At 55.4% G+C, this 22,493-nt stretch overlaps 1 protein-coding gene across 6 annotated transcripts in view; it reads right to left on the bottom strand.

Moving 5' to 3' along the window:
* Nucleotides 1-22,493, bottom strand: part of CPEB1 (cytoplasmic polyadenylation element binding protein 1) — a 37,345-nt gene that overhangs the window by 1,629 nt on the left and 13,223 nt on the right. For 2 of the 6 annotated variants that reach the window (XM_064722064.1, XM_064722068.1), the window contains 9 exons: nt 20,894-21,082; nt 6,677-6,891; nt 4,958-5,207; nt 4,593-4,706; nt 4,375-4,479; nt 3,438-3,574; nt 2,307-2,505; nt 794-888; nt 513-593 (listed from right to left, as the gene is read on the bottom strand). In XM_064722064.1, coding sequence (XP_064578134.1) covers nt 513-593; nt 794-888; nt 2,307-2,505; nt 3,438-3,574; nt 4,375-4,479; nt 4,593-4,706; nt 4,958-5,207; nt 6,677-6,891; nt 20,894-21,082 — 1,385 coding nt within the window. Of the gene's footprint in view, nt 1-512; nt 594-793; nt 889-2,306; nt 2,506-3,437; nt 3,575-4,374; nt 4,480-4,592; nt 4,707-4,957; nt 5,208-6,676; nt 6,892-20,893; nt 21,083-21,346; nt 21,606-22,493 lie in introns of those variants that run through there. The other 4 variants (XM_064722069.1, XM_064722067.1, XM_064722066.1 and 1 more) reach the window with 4 other exon arrangements.

The following is a 22,493-nucleotide window of genomic DNA, read 5'->3' on the forward strand; positions in this document are numbered from 1 at the left end:
GTGCCCAGCTTCCATCTTTTGAATAGGTTTGAAAATCAGGGACTGGGCATGGGGGCAGTAGCTGGGCTCTGCCAGGGCTCCCATCACTCCCATGGCATTCCTGCCCCCTGCTCATAGCCCATCCCAGCTCCTTTGCCTGCAGCCAGAGCTCCCTGTGCCTCAGCCAGCCCCAGGGGCATCCACCCCAACCCCAGCCCATCATGGCTGACAGAGCAGCAGCCTCCCCTCCCCTCAGGTGCACCACTAAGTCCCAGTGCTGGCAGAGCCCCAGCAAACTGCAGCACCCATGGCTCAAAGCCAGCTGGACACTGCCTGCCTGGGCCTCCTGGCAAGCACCAGCATTGCCCTTCCCAGGAGGGCTGCACCTCCTCCAAAACAAGGTCACCCTCCCAGCTGAGCCCCATCCTGCCCACTGGGGAACAACCAGTGTATATATCCCCAAAACCCAGCAGCAGGGCCTGCTCCTCCTCAAGAAAACCCCTGAGCACAGGCTGCAGGAGAACTGGCCTTACCTGGTCTCGACAGAAGAATGGGCCAGGCTGGGCATTGCACACTTGGCACATGGAGTCCTCCAGGTATGGGTCGATCTGAACCTGCAGGAGAACCAGGCAGTGGGCATGGAGCAGCACCTCAAACCCACCCCCAGCAGCTCCCCTGGGGCTGGCAGAGCAGCAGCCCCACTTCCCACGGCTTGAGCAGGAATGTGGGGCAGCCCCAGGAACACTGGTGCCCCCAGCAGTCCCACCCACCATGCACACCCCCCTCCCCGGGCTGCCCCACCAGCCCCACTCACCTTCTTGGTAAACTTGGTGGTTTTGATCTCCACAAACGCAGCAGTCACAGCCTTCAGGTAACTGCGCTGGTTGTTGAAGGTGACACGGCCCGACCCTGCAAGGAGCCAGACCACAAAGGTTAGAGAGGAACAGCAGAGATCGAGGGAACCACTGCCAGCACTGTCCCCTCCCCAGTGCCACTCAGACAGGGAGACGTGGTGCTCTTCTCCAGGCACCACATCCCCAGGATCAGCAGTGCTTCACACTACACCTGAAATGCACCAGAGCTGAGACAGCTCAGCAGCTTTTATCCCAGCCCCCCTCACCCCAGAGCCTTGTGTTCTGCAGCCTCATTGCTGGTCAGCAGCATTCCAGCACCACTTGCTTCCAGCCAAGGTCTATTAAGTTTCAGGACTGACACTGGCAGATCCCTACAGCTCAACCACAGGACAAAGTGCCACCCAAAACCCATCCATTCCCCTCCCAAAGCATCACACAGGACACAGGCAGGAGGGCCTGGATCCAGTTTGGGGTTACAGATGCCCTCAAGCAGCACAACCAACCAGGGCACAGCTTAGTTACCAAAACTGAGCTCTGATTGCTGTGACTTTAGGACAGCACTAAAGATGAAAGCACCACTGACCTGTTGGGAGATGGATCTTGCCTACTTGGAGCAATCTGGCACTGCATGAAGCACAGGAGGTTGGGGTCACACACTGGGATCTCACAGGGCCAGCACAGGGAGGTTCTGTGACACCTCATTCACAGCCACACTGAGGATTTGCCTCAAGTCTCATACTGCCCTTCCCACCCTCCTTGAGACTGTCCCCCTAAAGGCACTGCAGGGGCTTTGCAGCACAACACGCAGGCCCTAAACCTGAGCCTTGCCCAGAAAAGTCTGACTGCTATCCAAGCACAGTGACCAAGCAGTGACAGCTCTGCACCACCAAGCTCTGACACTGTTACTGCCTGGCAACATCAGGAGATCCACAGTGTCTCAATTTGTGACTTGCTGCAGCCTGAGCCTGGAAAGCTGGTCCTGAGACACAGGCCACAGACCAGCCACCTCAGTGCTGTCCCCTGGCCCACGAGGTCTCCAGGGACATACACACATCATGACACGCCACATTTCAGCTCTGGTGACAAGAGCCCAAGAATGGGTTAAGACCCACAACTGTGCCTGCCCTGGGAATGGAAAAGCAGCTACAGCAGCATCCAACAACCACTAACAGCACTGAACAAGGACAGAGAAACCCTCAGCAATGCCTAAAGGCATACTCAAAACTTCAGGCTGCTCTGGAATGATCCAGGACCTTCCAATTCCCCAGCACATCAGCTCTACCAGCCCTCCCCAAGGCTGCTCTTGCCTCCCCAGGGCCAGGAGATGAGAAGCACAGACTGCAGAAGAGTTTGGACAGCATCTGCTCCCCGAGCCTGGCACCTGGGCAGCGTTCCAACAGCAGGACAAGCCAAGGGCACACTGCAGCAGAGCATGGCGGGGGTGAGCACCGATGCAGGGGAACCATCGCTCACCTATGGGGTACTTGTGCTTGTCGGTGTCGATGCCAGCGTAGACCACCCCTCCGAAGAGGTCGTACATGACGGCGGCCAGGGCCTCGGCGTTGAGCATGCCGTGCAGGGCGCCCACAAACACCGTCTTGCTGGGGTCCAGCCGCTGCGACGGGCTGCGCACGAAGTTGCTGTCGGCCAGCACCCAGGGGATCACCTGCACCTGCAACCGGAGCAGCCCCGAGCCTCAGACCTCATCACCCCGAGCTGCACATGTCATCTGTTATCTACTGCTGCTCTGGTCCACATCCATCTACTCCAGACACACCACACAGGGACAGAATCAACTCTGCTTCCGGCCAAAGTGGAACCCAAGCCAGCAGTCCCTTGGGGGTGGCAGCCAGAGGACAACCCACAACCCTCCATATGGTCCAGTCAGGTACCTCCCAGCACAGGAGCCCAATGTTGGAGGGGGCCACTGGAATACCACCCACTGCCAGCTCCATCTGCAGCTCTGGAGAGAAGCTTCTGGCAGAACTAAATCACCAAGCACAGAAGCCCTGCCAATTGACAGACACCAGGAGAGCTGTCTAGAGCACAATTAGTTTGTGCCTGTCTAGATTAAGAGCTGCATCTCCATCCTGTAACTCCCTGAACTCCATGATCTGAGGACACTCTTTCCCATAAGCCCAAATGGGGCCTCTGGCAGCCCCAGCACCCCCAAAACACAGGTCAGCCAGCCAAGGGCACACTGTGGAGCAGCCTGGGATCCAAAATATCTGCCTGCTGAGGGTGAGTTACTTGCTGTGCAAGCAGAGGAGGCCTGACAAAGCACCTGAGGGGTCCCACTCTGCTTCTGCAAGCAAAGGTGTGATGGAAGCAGCACAGAGCAGTGAAATCTCTGTCTTCCATGCTCTGTCCCAGCTAGCTGAAGAGTGAAGGCAGAGTCTGCCACCAACCCAGGAGCTCCAGGTTGGTTTGACATAAGCTGTGTGAGGCACACAAACACTGAGCTCACACATCCCTACCACAGGCACAGAGCAGTCAAAGCCAGCACACCTTCAGCTGCTGTTCCAGCCCTGCTTCCCTTTCCTCCAGGGATGTCCCTCTGCATCCCCTGCTGCCACCCCAGGCTGCTCTCCCAGCCCTGCTCACCTCTTTGCAGCGCATCCTGCGGCTGGACATCTTGAAGTAGTACTCACTGAGCCCATCAGGGCTCAGCAGGTCCTGGGAGCAGGCCTGGAGCAGCGCACGCACCGACTTCTCCGACTCAAACACCAGGTAGACGTAGCCTTGGGAAGGGAAGGGAAAGCAGCAGCTGTTAGAGCTGTGGTGGAGGAGGAGCAGATCATCCCAGTTTGCAGGCATCCTCAAAATCACTCCTGGGTGCCACCTGAAGTATTTGTGTGGTAGCTTTTGCTGTTCTCAGCAATATTATTCTCTGAATATGTAAGCCAAGCTTGAAGAGCCCAAACCCAAGCTCAGCACCAGGGGCAGGATGCCCAGGGCCATGTGGGCCACTGTCCATTATCCACAAACCACACCTGGACATGCCAGGTGGGCACCACCAGCCTGGCCACAACAAGGTCTGCAGAGAAACAGACCCTGCTATGTATTTAGGATGGTCCAGCTCAAATACAGTCCAGGGTTAAATAAAGTCCCTTCCATGGATGCCAGTACTCTACCTCACACTGCTCTGGTGACTGAATGAGGCCATCAGGCACTACAGGGCCTCCAAACCAGCCACTTCCTACCCTGTGACTAATTCCTGCTTACACAAGATGCCAGCCCAGCTGCACATGCTGGCAGTGGGATCGGCAGCTGTTCCACAGCCACAGCCCTACATGGAGCTCCCAAAACACGCAGAGAAGGTTCCCCCAGCCCACACTTCTGTCCCACACTGCTATGGATGGGTGAGGAGGCTGGGTTTGGGGTGCCAGTGCTCTGCAGCCCAGGTGGACACCCAAGTGAGGGCAGGACATTACCCCAGGTGCTCTGTACCAACCAGTCACCAGCATGCAGCTGTACCATCCCAGCATCCGTGCTGTAACATAGCATGGGAAAAAAGTAACCCTACCGTGTTCGCTATTACCTTTAGGCATATTACCTTTGGGAGGACAGCGTGGGTGTTTGCCATCCTTACCAGGCCACTCCACACTCAGGGAGCCAAAAACACGGAAAGTGTTGATCAGCCCAGCTACAGAGAGAAGCAGAGAGGTCAGTGTCCCCCACAGAAAGCTCCATCCTGCACCCTCCCAACATCAGCACCCAAGGCCTTGGTGTGGGGCCTCGCTTTCCAGGGCTGCTCACCTTCTGTAATGTCCCATGGGACTCCTCCCAGGAACACCTTGCAGGAGTAGACGGGGTTCTTGTAGTTTCGGGGAGGCAGCTGCCCGCTCCAGGTGCAGGTTGCTTCGTTCACAGCTTGTAGAAAACACCAGTAATGCTCAGTACAGGATCATTTCCTTCCCACTCTCCCACAGGTCTCCCCATCTTCCCCAACTACAGGCTGAGCAGAACTGCACAGCCACAGGCAGCTGCCCTGATCTCTCAGCACACAGAGCCTGGAGCAAACTCTGTGTTCAGCCTGTGTCACTGTGTTCAGCTCAGTGTCTGCACAGATGCCACCAGCCCCCCCAGGTGTGGGGCTGTCCCCATGCCCCCTCCCAGCTCACCTGCTGCCTGCCGATGAAGCCGGGCTTCTCTCTCAATGCTGAAGGGATCCTCCGGAGAGTCCAGAAGATCCCAGGAAGGCCACGCAGAGGCTCCAGGCCATCTCTTCGATGCACTGGCCGGGGAGGAAGTGACTGCAGCCAGGGCAGCTTGGTCTTGATCCAGCTGGGATCCCACTCCCATCTTCAAGGGGTCTCTCGACACCCCACTGAGAGGCAAGAAGGGCAGAGGAGGGGAAATGCGAAGGCTTGACTGCAAGAGAAAAGGCCATGTTGAATTCCAGCTCTGAGTAAGAGCACATAATGCCAGTGGTGAGGCATCACACTGGGGCCCTGCCCTTGCCCATGCAGGAAAGGGGGCTCTCAGGGATCCCCTGAGACCCTCTGAGGCTTGGCAGAGGCAAGAAAGCAGCAATCCCAACATATCCTGGCACCCTAGGAAAGCCCTGGGCCATTCTCCACTGAACCCATGCCCATGAACAGCAGCAGGGATCATTAAGGAGGAGGCACTTCAGAGACCACCAAGCCAACAGCTACCCCTGGCTGTACAGCCTCAAGAACAGCATCACCCCTGGGGAGCACCAGCCTCAGGCTCTGTGCTGTGCCTGCAGTGGGCAGGGCTTGCTGGAAGCGCCCGGGGACTCTGCAGGCACCAGCTGGATCTCATCCTCACAGCCCAGCTCCAGGGCTGCCTGACCAGGGAGGGAGCACCGTGCACCACAGCTCCTCCCAGGGCAGGAGGAGGGAAGGCTGGATTAATGGAACAGCAGGGAGGCAGGATGCTGCACAGCTCGGTGCCAGCTGCGCTGCGGATCTGTCCCTGCGCTGCCACGGCAGCCGCCCACGCTGAGCCCTGCTCAGAGCCCTGCCCTTCACAAACAAGGCCAGCACAGAGCCCTGCACCACCTGCCACCAGCACTGCCTGCCTGCTGCAGGCACCCAGCACATCCTGACCCTCCAGGGTGCATCACAGCACCATCAACCCCACAGCCAGGCAGGCCTGTCCTTCACACCCACCCCAACAGAGGGGCCAAGGCCATGGCAGCACCACAGCACAGCCTGAGCAGCTCCTGGCTTTATCCTCCCGTGCCAAGGCCAGGCCATGCAGCAGCACCCCAGAGCTGGCTGCAGCCAGGCCACCCTGCTGGCACCCAGAGCTGCCACTTGCACCCACCACAGACCCATCAGAGCAGACTGGGGCAGCCAGCCAGACACTCACTTGCTCCCTGCCTTTCACATTTAGCTGTGCTTTAGGGAATGGGAGCAGGCCAGACCCAGTTTGCTCTGGAAAAAAACCACCCTGAGACAGAGAAGTGCAGTCAAATGGGAAGAGCAATGAAAGGACAGTAGCTCCTCAGAAGTCCAGGCTGGATCAGCCACCTCCCTGCTGGGATCAGAGCACAGACACCACCCTGCCTCACACCAGCTCAAGCACTCCAGATCCCTCTGGGAGCTACTGTAACCCAGTAGGGTTTCAAGCACAAACCCAAAAAGCCAAAATAATAGCTTAGAAGAAAAAAAATATGAGGATACTGCTGGCTTGTGGTGAGGGACTGGGAGACTGAGCCTGTCTCCCAACCCCTGGGCTGTGCCAGTGTGTGCACAACAGCTCCTCCCAGCATCCCCTCCCATTCCTGAGCAGGCAGAGCTCTGGCTGGCAGCTCCACTCAGCTGTTCTGTGCTCCCCAAAAAACTCAGCAGGACCCCAGGAGCCACACTTACAATCAAGTCAGAGAGGTGGTCAGAACCAGAGCTGAACCCACTGGTGTCCGAGTCCGAGGGGCTGCTGGAGCGGGAGTCCAGGAGGGAGCGCGAGTTCCTCAGCGGCGGCGTGGAAAACTTTTCTGGCAGGTCTGAACCAATGGGGTCTAAAGGCAGAAAACCCAGCGGGGGCTTCCCCAGGACGTTGCCAAGAGGGCTACTCAGCATGCTGAGAACTGCAACAGAGAGGGACACAGAGTCTGTCAGGGCTGCAGCACAACACTGCTCCTTCCTCCTGTGGCCCAGGAGGCCACCGAGCTCCTGTCACCCCACAGTGTCATGTCTGGGAGGTGGCACCTCTGGTGTTTGCCATCACTTGGGCCATGGTGCTGCACAGAGCCCACAGCAGCCGGTGTGGCTGACAAAGATGAAGATGGGTTTTGAGAGAGATGAGCCAGGAGAACCCACTTCATGTGGGAGAAGTTCAGAGATCCCACATCCCAGATTACAGAGCTCAGAAGTGCTCTGGGACAGGGCTCTCTGCTCAGTCCAAGCCATTCCCTGCCACTTGTCCTGGAGCAAGCTGGGGCTCAGGGGGCAGCTCCCCAGGGATGGGGGCACACACACCTGGCCCAGCAGCAGGGATTTCCATGCTCAGAGGTGGGACACTGCTCCCAGCATCCCTGCCAGGAGCTGGCTGTGGGCAGGCAGGAAGGTGCCAGCCTGGGCTGCTGACAGAGAGGCTTCGCTGTCCCTGGTGTGCTCACAGCAAGTCTGTCTGGTCAGGTCTCTGCCCCAGAGCCTGCAGACAAGGATGTGTCAGACTGCTTCCCTCACACTGCAGGTTTTCCTCCCACTGAGGAGAATCCAGGAAAATTCCTCCCTACAAAGAGAGCTGCTTCTGAGCAGAGGAGCAGGCCATTCAAAGGTCACAAAGTCACATCCTGGTCAGTGATGTGGGGGCAGATGCCACCCACAAGGCGAGGGAATGTAGGGCAGGGATCCCACAGGGGCACACCACCAAGCAGCCTATTCAAAAAGAGCAAGTCTCAGCAAGCTGAATGCGTACCAGAACCAAGTGAAAAGAGCAAAGCATTCAGAAATGGTTTTAATTATTCACAGGCTGCAAAACAAGGCAGCTTGCCCTGAAGCTCTCAGTTTTCAGCAAAGCAAATTTGGGATCCACTCGAGATCCTCCATGCCCCACCTGATCTCAGCAAGCTGAACCATGAGGTTTTAACCTAGATTTTCAGCAGCTCCTATGCAGATGAGGATTCACAATCCAAACCACCAGCCAGACCAGGAGAGTGACAACACCATGGTGCTTCAGCATGCTGTGGTGCCAGCGCCAGGGAGAGCTGCTGAGCACAGCTGAGGCAACATGCTGGGATGTCCCTATCCCAAACTGCATTATCCAGTCACACATCCAGTGTGAAGCTGGCACCTCTCCAGCCCCACACCTGGGGAAAATCCTCACACCCCAACAGCACACAGGTACAGGTGCCTCCTTGAAGTATCTCCCTCAACTCAAGGCAGAGACCTCAGCAACAGCCACAACATCTTCCCACATTTGCAGAGCCTTATCCCTGCAAGATTCCCCTACTCTGGCTACATCACAGGACTAGGAACTCACCTCTGACCACACTGAGACAGGGACCTCCTGCCCCTGGCTCTGCTGGACAGGCAGCACCTGTGTTCACACCCAGCCCTGCAGCCACAGGAAAATGCCAGCCAGCCTGGCAGTCCTTACCTGGGCAGCAGCAGCCCTGGGACCGAGGGAATGTGACACAGCTGGGGAGGAGCTGCTCCCTCCTAGTCCCAGCTCCGAGCAGGGCACAGCATCTCCCAGCCCCGGCAAGCCGCACTTGCTGCTCTGCTGACTTCTCTGAAGCCACGTGATGTGTTTAAAAATACAGCCGGCGTATTGTTCTGGGGAGACAGCTGAATCTGTCCGACAGGCTCCAAAATCTGATTAGTCACTAAACAGCACAAGAGGCAAAGCAAAGCAGCTGATCCCACAGCCCAAGCCTTGCTGCCAACAAATGCTCCCGCACTGACACCCTCCTCTCCTTGCCCGGCCAGCGAGGGCCGTGGGTTTGGAACGCTGCAGCCCCGTGCTGACCCCAGCTGCACAGCATTCCTGAGACCTGGAGCAGCTCACGCCAAGCAGGCTGCTGCCAGATAATGCTGCCCTGCCCTCTATCTCCTGCTTAGCAGAGATGTGGAATCAGAACTCGGTTTAGGATGCAACAGCAACGGTTTGGGGCTCATCAAGAGCTCCCAGGGGCATTACAGGGTCCAGCTGCTCTGCCCTATTTATGACATCCTTGTCCCTCCCATGATTTCTCAGCTCTCGCAGCAGCTACAAAACCAGTAAGGCCAGCACAAGCACACTGAAGTGGCAGGATTACTGGCCTTTAAAAGGATCTACTGTCTGGGCATTTACCACCACACAAAACCCTGCCAGCTTCAGCTGCCCCAATCCTAACCTCATGTCCTGGAAGTGCTGACATCCTGCTGTTAACACGGATGGATTCCATCCAGTTCAGCAGCTTTGACAGCTCTGCACTGGCAGCACTTGATTACACACTCTGCAGGGCAAACTGAGCTCGTGGGAGACCCCACATCACCCCAGTGGGCCTGACTCAGCTTCACCTGGTACCCACAGCCCCTCACAGGGACAGTGGCAGGAAAAGCCATGAGTCAAACTCAGCATTTTTACAGTGACCAGGCTGTGGGCTCTGATGCCAAGCTGTGCAGGTAGCCTAGGAAACACCTGCAAGAGACACCCAGATCTTATTCCTCAGCACTATCCCAAAGGCATCCTGATCCAACTCCTTGCTTCAACCCAAACTCCTCCTGAGGAATGGGGCACAAGAGCCCAACACAGGCTGCCCACCTAAAAAAAGCCTTCAAGGCACTGGGGCCACACTTCTCTCTGGGGAGTTGGCCTTGTTCAACCATCCAAGCAGACAGCTCATGCAAGGGAAAAATCATTCCCAACACACACGCAAGATGCATCAGCAATTCCTGGAGTTAAGTGCCACAGTGAAAAAGCAAGTACCATGGAACTACTCAGGGTAAGAAAAGAACATGAGTGCAAAGAAGGATTTTTCACACCTAGAGGGGAAACTTTAACTTGGGGGGGGGTCAACGTGATTCCCATTCACCACTCACACACCAAGAGCTTCTGGAACTTCTCCTGCCTCTGCTCAATGCAGCAAGGGAGGCACATGGCAATGCTCCTCTGCAGGGGACAGCAGAAAAGGAGCTTTTAATAGAATCTGGGCACTGACTTTTGACTGGCTGCTGCAGCTCCAATGCCTGACACAGAGGCAGCTCTGCTCCATCTCTGGGTGTGCCAGCCCAGCACGGGCACCTCTGGCCTCTGTGGAGCAGCCCTGACACCACAGAGCACAGCCCTGGCCACACAGCCACTCCCTGGAGAAGGAGCATTTTTCAAACTGCTCCTCTCTTCCTTAGCTGAGCTTTCCCTGGTAACTGCTGTTTGGAACACCTTTATTCCTGCATCAACCCAGGGCCCCTAAGGAAGCCCAGGGGAGCACAAGACTCTCAGACCCATCACACCCGACAGAAACAAGCAATGAGCCCACAGTGCTGGTTTCAGCTCCTGAGGCCACCTCTACCTGCAGACCCTAAATAAATTATCCCTTAGATCCCACTACCAAGCACTGAGCTACCCCACTGAATGTGAGTTCACACTAACAAGCAGATCCAGCACAAGCTGCAATGCAGAGCACACTTTGGCAAAGTGTCCCAACAGCAAGAGTCCAGTCCAAGCACTAAGAACAGCTTTTACTATTCCATCCACCAGTTAAAACATGCAATTTAAGCACCTGCCCAGGACCTTGGAGCACACAGTTCTTCTCTGTACACTGTAATTTGCAGCCATTTGATATGTAGACCTTCCTAGCAGCTTTGCCCATGCCCACTCTGTAAGACAGGAATATAAAGATGAGCCCCAAGGATTGCTGGTTGTGGCAGCTCAGGGGAAGAAGGGCTCTGGGAAAATAACCACTATGCTGATGACAAATGACAGCTTATTGCCTTGGATAACACCTTAAGGGCAACAGGATCATTTAGGTTGAAAAAGACCTCCAATATAGAGTTCAACCTTTGACCAATCACCACTTTGCCAGCTAGACCAGAGCACCAAGTGCCACATCCAGACATTTCACATGGAGCACCCACTGAGTTCATGCCTGATGGACAGAGCTGACCAGAACCTCAGCCACCTCCACAGTGCCCTTTGAACAAAATGCCTCAGCTCAGCTCTGTGGGAGACCACCCAACCACCGGCATACAAGATCAGTGCTGATGCTCTTCTCTCCCTGGTGCATCAGTTTAATCAAATTATCCAGAAACTGAGTCTTGCCCAGAGCAAAAATCTCTTATCCTGCAGCTGCCCAGGTCCCTCCACTCTCAGAACATCAATGAGAGCTCCCTCATGGCTGAGAGCAACACTTGCCACAGGGCCCTGCAGACACATGGAGAGAGGGCCAAGGAGCTCCTGCTGTGCCAGGCCCAGTCTGAGCTGCCAGCTGTGGCTGGCACCCACAGACTGAGCACAGGCAGCTGGACACAGCCCCAGGGCCAGAGCAGCACACACACTCTCAGAAGTAATGCTCTGGAGAGGTGTTCCAGCCTTTAGAAACTCTCTGCAGGGATGAGAAAGCCTACTTGGAAAAGTCCAGGACTTGTCTGAGCGAGGTCACCTCTGCAGGCTGGCACCTCCAGCAAGAGGGACATTGCCATCTCCACAAGTTTGTCTGCTCAGAGATTACTCAGCACAACAAGGATGGCAAGGCTGTTAACACCTCCCCCTGCATCCACCAGCTACTACACAGGCTGGAAGTCCACCTTTCTGCCTGGATGTCCCCACAGAACAGGAATGCTCTCCAGCCAGGTTTCAGTGACACCTGCCATGCCCAGAGGCTGCAGCACCATACACACATTTGGGGCAGGGCAGCAGAGGAGAGCAGCAGTGTGATTGAGGCCCTGGAGACTGAATACAGTGCACTTTCTTTTGTCATGCATCAAATAAGCCTGTAAAGTTAAAAAAAAAAAAAAAGCTAATGTCCTAAACAATAGCCTGCTGCAATTCCAGAAAAACAGCTCGTCTGCAGTTTTTACCACCCAGCCAAGCTCTGCCCTGGTGGGGTGGGAGCAAGCTGAATGTTTTAGTCAGCCAAAAAGCAGCACCTCCTACAGACACTGAGAAACTCCGTGGCAAGAGCAACATTTGCATGTCTGAAAAGCAAATGGGCACCTCAAGCAGCTCCTAGAGCTGTGGTTCAGCAGTGACACAGCCAGACAAGCTGCCAGGGTGAGCAGCTTACCCTCACCAAACTGCTCAAAGCTCATGGCAGGGAAGGGGTGACCAATACTCCAGTCTAACCCTGAATTTCAGCACTTCTCACCTGCAGCTGTGGGACCTGGAGCTGCCTGCACAGGAACATTGACTGAAACATGGCCAGCAGCAGCTGCAGATGTGGGTCTGGAGCACACAGGACAGGAAAGGCAGACATTGGATTCTCCCTGTTTACCAAATTCTCACAAAAAAGCCAAGGAAAAGCTGCAGCAAGAGCAGTGGCACAAAAATTTCTTCCTCTTAAGTGGAGCAGCTGTGGGATAAGGCCCAGAGGTGGAGGGAACTGTGTCCTTAGAGCCTGAGCAGCACACTGGATACATCCAGAGGATCTGCCCAGCTCAAATCCTCTAACTTTCATTACATTCCCATTACTCCACTGAAAAAACAGTCTAATAACAGTGCTGTTATTAGAGGAGCCAAGCAAAGTCCAAGGCACACTGTCCTCTCCAAGCTGTATCACCACAGAAGCCCCAACAATCTTGAGCTCTGGAGAAAAGCAGCTCCCAGAACTGCAGATGTAATCAAAGCAGCAGCAAACACCATCTAAGTAGGACCTACAGCACAGCCCATTTTTTTTTTCCTGAACTACAAAAGAGGAACCTCTGCCCTCACAGATTCTTCATTTGGGGCAAAGAAAAACTGAAGATACACTGGCAGCTATTTCTGGTTTGCTAAGAAGGGGGCAGGGGAATAAAAAAGGCAGCATGATCCCACAGCTGAACCACAGAATTAGAGTCAGGACACCTGAGGTCTATTCTTGGTTCTGACACCAACATGGTAAAGTCACTTGCCCTGAAAAATGGAAACAGCAGCATAACTGGGAACAAGTAGAAGATTATTGCATTAACATCTGAGAGCACTGGTACTGAGAGCAGGGCCTGGCTGACAACAAGGCTCACAGCTTCCTGAGGCAGGGAATTTACTCCTGTGTGTTTCTAGGAAGAGAAAACAGCTGCCCAAGGTAAATATAAAAATCAGAAAAGACAGCTAAAATGCAATTCAGGATTACAAGTGCCCAGGTAATTGCATTCACTAAGCAGGCTGCCACAACCACAGTTGTCTTTAAAAAGATCAGAACGCTGAAATACAGCGGGTTTTAAGACGTATCACTCCCAGAGAGATTTAAAAGCCAACATATTCAGGTCAAATTCCGCACAACAAGCTTCAGCTTAGCAAGCCTCAAGAACAAACACTTCTATATTTAAGTACCAAACTCTCCTCAACTATCTGCTGCAACATCTAGGGTGCAAACTGAGCTCTGTGTGTTACCTGACGTGATAACAAGGGTGACTGACTCATCCTCAGCTGCATCACAGTTTGGGGGTGCCAAGGCCCGGATACACCTTTGGAAGGGGGGACTCTGGAAGGGGAGAGGGTGTTGGCCAGACCCCTCTGCAGGCTGCAGTGAGGGAAAAACAACTGAAAAAAAGACAGACTTTAGTCCCAAAATCAATTTTCCTTGGGAAATGGCACACAAGCCTCAGCTGGCATAAAGCCACTGCCAGACTGACACTCCCAAAGCCCACCAGGGATGCAGGCTCCCAGTTACCTTCCAGAGCTCTGCACCCCTTAGCACCACAGCTTGGGAGCCTGCCTGACCTTCAGCTCCACACTCTGGGGGAGAAAGCCAGGCAGAGGGACAAGGAGGGGTGTCCCCATGGCCACCTCACGTGTGGCACCAGCTGCTGTGCCCGAGAGCCGCCTCTGCGCTGGCAGCAGCACAGACAGCACCTGTGATTCAGCTCTTTTGCCACCACCCAAGGGCCCAGGCACAGGGCAGAGAGCTGCAGATGGGGACAGAAGGTGCAGCCCTGGCTGGAGATGCCTTGCTCAGCACCCCAGCCCTACAGCAGCACCACTCAGCCTCAGGGCAGTGACAGGCCAAGGACTGCAGCATCCTTTGGAAGGGGATCATCCCCAAGCCAGCTCAGGGGAGGGACCCACTAAAAGATTGTTTTTGTGGGAACAAGAGGCAGAATTCATTTCTGGAGCCCTCTTGGGCTACATTATTTCTGCCACCCTCCAGCAGCTTTCCTACCCTGCTCTGAGCAAGAGCTGGACTGGATAACCTCAACCTTCCACCTGGAGCTGCCCTAAAATCCCCAGCCTGCCAAGAGCACTGCAGAGGGCCCACAGCCTCTGCTACAGGCACACACACTGGGAGAGCAGGCCCAAAAGCTGATCCCTACCCTGCTCCATGTGGAAACACATTCAGCATGTGCTGTAGAGTTTGCAGGAAAGGCACTGAGTCAAAAACACATCCAAGACCTCTTCTAGAAAGCTCCCATGCTCCTGATGGAGCTGCAGCACAGCCTTTGGAGTCAGCTCTGCCCAGCAAGGAACCCTCACATCCACTGCCTGGACATGCAGCAGTGCAAGGGCTGGAGGAAAACCTCATCTCTCATTTGACTGATGCAATTTTGGGGATGAATACTCCAGGCCAGGGCTTGCACACACTAAACCACTCCCCCTGCTGCTACCTCCGTATCAATCACAGCAAAGGCTAAGCCATGAATTGCCTGGGGCAGTTCAGACCCACCAAACAGCAGCTCCACTGCTCTCCCTGGAAGGGAATGTGCCTTTCAAAGCTCAATTCCAGAGTGAGCCAAGAGAAATGTTCTCCAAATCACCACTGAACAGTGCCACAGGGCTGCTCCAGAGGCCACAATCAAACAGCCCTCCCTGGCAGAAGCCAAGGGGAGGGTTTGGGTGGTACCTGCTCCCACAAGCTGCCTCCAGCAAAGGACTGGAGCTGCCCTGACCCACTTCAGGCCTGGCTGGGTACAAGCAGAGATGCTGGTTGGGTTCCTGTTCCAGTTACTCCTCTATTTGCATCTTCTGTTTTACAGCATCAGCGCAGATAAAAATAAATCTGTTTTAGGAGAAGCTGCTCAAATGGAAGCTTTAAGAGTTGGACTGAGAGCAACTTCCTTTAGAAACCAATTGCAAGCTGAGGTTTGATACTTCTTTTACTCATTTGATACATATTTTATTCTGTTCAGGATCAAATACTGCTGGCACATGAGCAGTGTGCAGCTTTTAAGTGCTTCCCACTCCCCAGCACGGGTGGCTGGAGCCAAGCACTGAGGAATGAGACCACTGAGCATGAGCAGCTCTCATGGAAACACATTCAAGGAACAAGTGCCCATTAAGTACCCACATCGAGTAAATCCTTAGAAGAGTGCTACAAGCACTAGGATGGCATGGGACAAGCTCTTAGTAAGGCTGTCTCAGGTACTCCTGGAAAACCAGCACGGAGCAGGAGAGCCAGAGAGCCAAACCAGCTCCCAGCTTTGTGCCTTTACACTGTTTTCATCCACAACCCTCACCCAGAAAGCAACACCACATCTCTGCTTCCATTACTGCACTCTGAACATCAGCAAGCTGCTCCCAAAGAACCAAAGACTGCTGGGAAAGGCTGTCCTCCTTTCAAGGGAACAAAGCATGGCAAGAACATGTAATTCAGGACCACCACCAAAACTCTGGATACCTATTTTCCTGAACCAGGCACAGGTCCAGGGTCAGCAGGAGTTGCCCTTCCCTCCTCATCCCAGCAGGACAAAGGAACATTTCACTGAGTTTCCTAGGCACACTTGGGCTTACATGGAAGTAAGTATCACCCAGGGGAAGCGCTCTCCCCCTCACTCCAAGCACCCATTTCATTACAGAGCAGGAAAAATCCTCCTTGGATATTCTGATGCCCACCTAGTGTTGCCCACACACTGAGCCCTCCATCAGGATGCACCTCTGAAATCTTCCTCCAGCACAAGGAGAAGGATTTACACACAGCCAAGGCAGAATACACAGGAGCTGAGGACACACCTAGGTCAGCTGAAGCCACTTGTCCAAAAGACAGCAGGAAAAACAGCAGGGAGAGACCTGGATATGCACAAAGGAGAGCTCTATGGAGCTTGGCATAGGTTAGCCAAGCAGCAAATTAAACAGATGGAGAACTGGAGACCCAAATCCTCTGCCCCAAGCTCTGCATCCGACCACTCAAACCAGCAGCTTGAGGAAAGCCAGTTATTGCCATGCTGCATTTATAAACAGCCACCCCAGGCTGAGCAGCACCTCTCCCCTGGGGGGCTCAGGTGCCCTCCACCACACACAGCATCTGAGGACACTCTGAAAACAGCCTGACCTCGGGGAGCAGCTTATGAATCCCTCCTGCTGTTATCAAGAAGAAAGGCAAGGAGTCCATGACAACAACTGTTCTTCCTGTGCAACAGGTCTTTTCTTTCATCTTTCAGATGGGGCTTTGCCTTGAAGACTTCAGAGAGATTTGTGCTCTGAGGCCTCGCTATCTGCCAGGCAACACACAACAGACTGCCCGCAGCTCCAGCCTGGCAGAGCTTAAGCAAGTACAGATAAGCAAGCTTATTGCAAAAATGAGTTGCTGTGCTCTGGGAAGCAGAAGAGCCAAGGGCTGGAAAGACTCAGCAGCATTTTCCTACCATGGGCCATTTCCCCAGAAGCAGAGCGACGGGAGCTGCAAGCGTGCAGGCTGGAGAATGGGACAGCAGCAGCCACCCCGCAGAGGGCACAGACGAGGCTGGAGCTGCAGTCTCAAGAGCAAATCCAAGGAAAAGCTCAGATCTGCTGCTGCACCAGCAGCAGAGAGGCAGATGCAGCAAGGTGCTCCATCAGATGCCAGCAGGAAGACCTTACCTCGAGAGCCCAACATCCTCTCCAGAGAACCTGATCCTGCTAAAAACACTCCCAGGTTAGCACTGCAGACTTAGTGTTAACAGACTGGTTTTAGGATGATTTCCCTGTGGGCAAGTCTGCTGTCCCACATAGGGACAGCTCCCAATGTAGGGCAGGACAGACCAGCCAGACCGAGCAGCTGGCACGCAGGCTGAAAGCCAGGCAGGGAGACCCAAAATCTGCACACAGATCTGCTGCTCTCCAGGCAAAAACTGGAACAAGACCCCATTTCCCTGCACCCCTTGAGAAACAGGGCAGTGAAGGTAAAGGATATCATCAAGGGCAGTCCCACCTCGCTGCCTCTTAACCCCTCAGAGATCTCAGCACACCTGCCTGCCTACTCAAAAACTAAAGACAGGGAAACACGGCCTCAAGAAATACAGAACAGCAGGACTGCAAGTGTTAAAGGCCAGCCTCCCGCACAAGTCCCTCCCCAGGTCACAGAGCAGGTTGCTGGCACTTGCTGAAGTATTTCCAGCCTGACAGATCCAGCAGCAGCAGAGGGTTTGAGACACTTGGCCGGCTGTGAGACAGCAGTTCCATCCTACAGCCAGGAAGTGCCAGCAGCTCGAGCCTGCAGCAGCCACTGCCTCCAGAGAGCCTCTCCAGGCACCAGCAGTGCCTCTGGCACGCTCCCCAGAGCTCAGCACACGCCCTCTGTGCATTACAGGCCTGGTGCAGAAGGAAAACTCCTCACAAATAACCCTGCCTGGGCACAAGGGGCTCAGCAGCCCTTTGGGAACAGGGGATGTAGGCAGGAGTGGGGCATAAAAACCAGCCCTGCTGTTCTCCAGCCTCCCATCAGCTGGCATGTGCTCCTACTGCACCAAGCTGTGTGGTGACAACGCCCTGGGAGCACAAGGTGACACCAGAAGGCTTTGCAGCCAAAGGTCCTTCCCAAGCTGAGGAAGCTCCGTGCTGGCAGGGACCAGACAGAGGAGAAGAGGTCCCAGCTCATCAGTACTCAAGCACAGCACTGCAGGGGACCACATCAGCAATATTTTCAGCCTGATTGTTCGCTATTTTGTTGCATTTCCACCCTTCCAGCCACCTCTCCGTGGGTCCGCACAGCTGAGTCACTGCTGGAACCTTCCAAGCGCTCGGGTGCCAGCAGCACAACAGTTTGCTTGGCAGTGCCAGCCCTCCCCCATGGCCAGCACTGCCGCAGCCTCACCTGCCTGCAGGACACCCCACGGAGGCCTCGGCAGCACTCAGACACAGCAACATCCTCTCCACATCTCTGCATGCACAGTGGCCACCTGGCAGCACCAGCACCTGCCAGCTCCTCAGACCCACAGAGCTTTCAGACACAGGACACTTTTCTGCCACCCAGAGTGTTCCACAACCTTTCAGCAAACACTTCTGAGCTACAGGCCCTCTGCTCCCAGGCAGCTCCACTGCCACTCCTCCAGGGCCCTGAGGAAGGGCTAAGGCCCCACAGAGATGGGAGGGGTGGGTGGCTGAAGCAATACAAAGCCGTGCACAGGACCAGCCTTTCACCTCCCCAGCTAGCACCGACCATCCCACAGCTCTCAGAGCAGGGGAGTAACAGCAGCCCAGATCGTGAAGCACTCCTGGCCCAGCTGCTGCTCGCCCGCAAAGGGAGTGTAGGAGTGAGAAGGAGAACATTGTCTCAGGATCACAACAGCGCCAGCCACAGGGCACTGGACCCTCTGCACAGCCACTGAAGGCCAGAGCTGCTCTGTACAAGCAGTACAGCTGCACTTGGGCAGGTCTCACACCCCACCAAGTCCCTCTCTGTACTAATGGGAATACCAGGAGTCAGAAGTGCAGGAACAGGCCTCTTCAGACAGCACTGGGTGCCATCTTCCACCAGCTGTTGCCACACTTGTCACAACCTCCCAGTGGGCACAGATCATCAGAGCCCAGGGCTGTGCTTGAGGCAAGGTCCTTTCCCCAGCTCTATCCAGGCCTCTGCGGCAGGCAGGAGCTCCAGCACAAAGCACTGCAGTCAGTGGGGGCACCTGACACCAGATACACTCTCTGTGAGCAGAGAGGTCACCAGAGCACCTTCAAATCCTCTCCAACTCAATCTCTCTCCTGAAACCAGCAGCCCTTTCACTCCCTCAGCAGTGAATTCCCACCAGCAGCATGGCCATGCCAGCCTTGCCACCCAGGCTCCGAGGCGCAGAGCCCGCCCCGGGCTCATGCCAGCACTGCTCGCCTGCCTGCCGGAGCACTGCGGAGACATCCACGCCTCTGCCAAGGCAGCCTGGCAGGAACTTGCCAAGAGAGCTCTGGAGATGGCTCCAGAGGAGCAGGTGGAGCTGGGACACCCGCACCGAGGGGCTGCCCCCGTGTGTGACAGCCCCGTTCCGCAGCGCGCTGTGCGCCCAGCCCAGTGCCACGGTCACTCCAGGGGATGTCACCTGCTCCAAGTGTGCTCTTCATCCATTAAAGACCCTGTGACACAGGGACCAGCAGGGCTCCATCTGCCAACAGCCAGAAGGGGCTCAGAGCAGAGCTCTGAGGCACCTGGCTGGCCCACCGCACACTAACAACTTTTCTCTCCCTCCTTCGAGGTCTCAGCTGGCAATGGAAGTACAGGCAGGAGTGTGTGGTATTCCCTGGTTCATTAGGGGAAGCCCACAGGACCATGTGGAAGTTTGCTCACTGGAGCAGAGCAAAGCTTAATAAAGCTACCGCAGCTGGGCTGCAGGCAGACCTCAAGTGCCCATGCCAGGCCCCACATGCCAAGTCTCGTGGAAATTAAATGCAGAAACTCAAATGAGCTGTGCAGATTGAGCTGTTCAAACTCTGCTACCCCACTAGCACTTTTGTTTTTGCTCTTTTACAACTCATGCAGCAACTCAGGGATGTGTCCCAGAAGCTCTTCCTATGCTCAGGACAGCACCCCCTTGCCCCTCCACACAGGCAAGCCCCACTGCCCAGCTCCCCCAGCCAAGAAACTGTCTGTAACTCCTGTCAGCACCAGCTCCATGCCTGGGGCCTCAGTGTCACCCAAGCCTGCACAGCGATGCACTCTCCTTTTAACAAAGCAGCAGCATGCTGCTATAAAGGGATGAGTTTCTGTAGCAACCAGGCTGTACTTGCACAAACTCTGCCAAAGCACTAGATCTTTCCACAGACTGATACTTAAACGAACACACTGTTTGTGAAACTGGTTTTTACATGCCTCAAAGGCTACCAAGTGAACCCTTCCCTGTTTTACCCCTCTGCTCCAACACCAGGCTGACAGGATGCATTAAGTTTGTGCATGCAGCACCCCTTCCTCCCCTCCTGGGATTTTACAGGGAAGGCCGGTGTCTCAAACAGTTAACTGGGACCCCACATCACTCCAGGGGAGGGCACCCAGCATGCCTGGAATCCCCGAGCCGATCCCAGCTGCAAAAGCAGACTGGAGAGGATCAAGGGGGAAGGGCACAGCAGCCAGCAGCGCGTGGCTGCAAGCCCACACCCTGCCCATCACGTAGGTTTGCGCTGGACCACAAGAGTTAAAACAAGAAGCCATTCCACTGCATCTCCTGCAGCCCACTGGCAGGCACAGCCCGCTATTTCTAGTTGAGCGTGGGAGTGGAGAAGGATCCCTCCGAGTCTCCCACCCAGCCCCAACCTGGCTGAAGTTGTTGGGTGCTGGCTGTACCACACCCCACGGCAGAGTTGGGCAAGTGAGGCTGCCGGGACTTTGGGAATCAGGCACGGGGGGGACCCTCTGCAAGCACACCCCTCCCCACCTGCAGAGCTCCCTGCCACCAGGGATTTCCTCAGGCTGCCGGAGCGAAGTTCAGCCTCACTCCTACCCAGCGTGTTCAGCCTCCTGACACCACACCCCCCACCCACTCCTTCCAAACACAGCAAGAGGATTTCTCCTCTCCCGGTGAGGTTATTCCTCCAGCAGCGTTACAGCTCTGAGCAAAACAACCCCGGGCACTTCTCATCTGCAGTGAGCTGACAGCAGAGCAGAGGGGGCTGTGGCACAGGCAGCCACAGCCTCCCCAACTCAGCTGTCACATTACACAAGCAGCACGGCTCCAGAAGCCCCCATTAGCCGCCGCCAGCGCCCTGTTACACAAGCACATCGCTCCACGTTAGCTTGAAACCAGCCAAAAACACACACACAACCCAACAACTGTTGCTGCATGTGTCAGCAGACTCACCGGACTGTGTGCTGGTTTGTGCTGCAGTGTCAGAGTCCTGGGTGCTCCAGGGTCTGTCCCACCCTGTCAGGTTGAGAGACTGCAGGCCAAGGCACAGATCGTTGGTGTCTGGGAGGCCACGGGAAGACTCTTGCGTGGACGTAGGGAAGAGCATCCTGCTTGCCGCTGCTTCTTCAGAGTCCTGGATGTCTGCTCGGATGGAGAACAAACAGAAGCTTGAGAGTTCAGGGCTGCTTTTTTCTTTTTAAAGCAGGAGTTTTCCAAAGCATTAAGCCCCAAGCCAGGTCTCGCGTCGCTCTGAAGCCACAGCTCCTGCAACCAGCAGTTGCACCCCAAAAGGGAGGGCTACCATATGTCCAGAATCCAGCCCCCCACCCCCCTCGGCCCCTCCACCTTCCTATCCCGTCTGCATTACTGACTGGGTCAGCATGTGACCAGGCTGCTGATGCTTACTGTGCTGACAGTGACGTCACTCTGCCATGCAAGAGAACTGCATCAGCTCTTACAAAATAAAGGTAAGAAGAAAGGAGAAGATTTCCCCTGACAGACAAGACGGTAGCAGGAGCAAAGAGGAGCAGTTCCAGTAAATCAGGGGAGGCAGGCAGCACAAAGCAGGGCTCGTCGGCACAGCAGACACCAGGCTGGAGGCAGCAATCCCCCCAGCAACGACGAGAGCAGCAGCGACAGAGCACAGTTAGTTTTAGTGCTACCCAGCTCTCCTGTCCCCGCCTCCCTCCACCCACAAAACCCAAAAACACTTTAGTCCTGGCCAGCTTCCAGCTGCTGGCTCCGATTCAGAGCCGATGCAAAGCTTCGCAATTCTGCTGGCATAATCTGTTTGGTTGAGCCCGGCCACTGTGCCTCACTGACTCGGCATTGTTTACCCCTGAGTAACAAGGATAACCTTCAACCCCCACTGCCCGGAGAGCAGCCCATCATCCCTGCTCCAGCCCAGGCGGGCACATCCCACTGGTACAGGAGGAGGAAGAGGACCAAGCAGATCCATTCCACATCAGGAATTTTTCATGGCCTGTTTACCTTTAGCCTGCCTGGTCCTCCCTTTCCCAGCCCTCCCCTCCCTCGCAGGGTGTTCACAAGCCTACAGTACTGGAGATGCGGATTCTCGCCTTGGCTTAAGCCCGTGCCAACAGCCTAAGGAAACGCAGCAGGTTCATAGTCTGAGAATTCCAGTTTAACGCAGGGATCTGGGGGCTGGTGAAACCACAAGATGCTCAGCTGTGCTACCCGAAATCTGAGTCAGAGGGCATTTATAAGCCAACTCCCAAGCAGCAGCAGCTGTCTCCTCCTCCTCCCCCTGCCCCCACAGCCTCCCACTGTGCCATCAGATGTACACCTCACTCCACACACCGCTCCCGGCTCTTCCGCAGGCGCTGCAGTCGCTCCAGTCTGTCACATTATCCCTCACGTGCAGTCCCAGCCATCCCAGACAGCCCGGCAGCGTTCCTGGCCTCCTCTGCCACATCCCATGCCACTCGGATGCCCACGAGCAAAGGCCAGGCAGAGGCTGCTGGCAGCTGGGTAGCCCATGTGTGACACAGCCACCGCTGCCAGAGGCAGGAGCCTTGCCTCCACCCCATGG

This window comes from Zonotrichia leucophrys, chromosome 10 (genome assembly GCF_028769735.1).
Source record: "Zonotrichia leucophrys gambelii isolate GWCS_2022_RI chromosome 10, RI_Zleu_2.0, whole genome shotgun sequence".
NCBI classification, from domain to species: Eukaryota; Metazoa; Chordata; class Aves; order Passeriformes; family Passerellidae; genus Zonotrichia; species Zonotrichia leucophrys.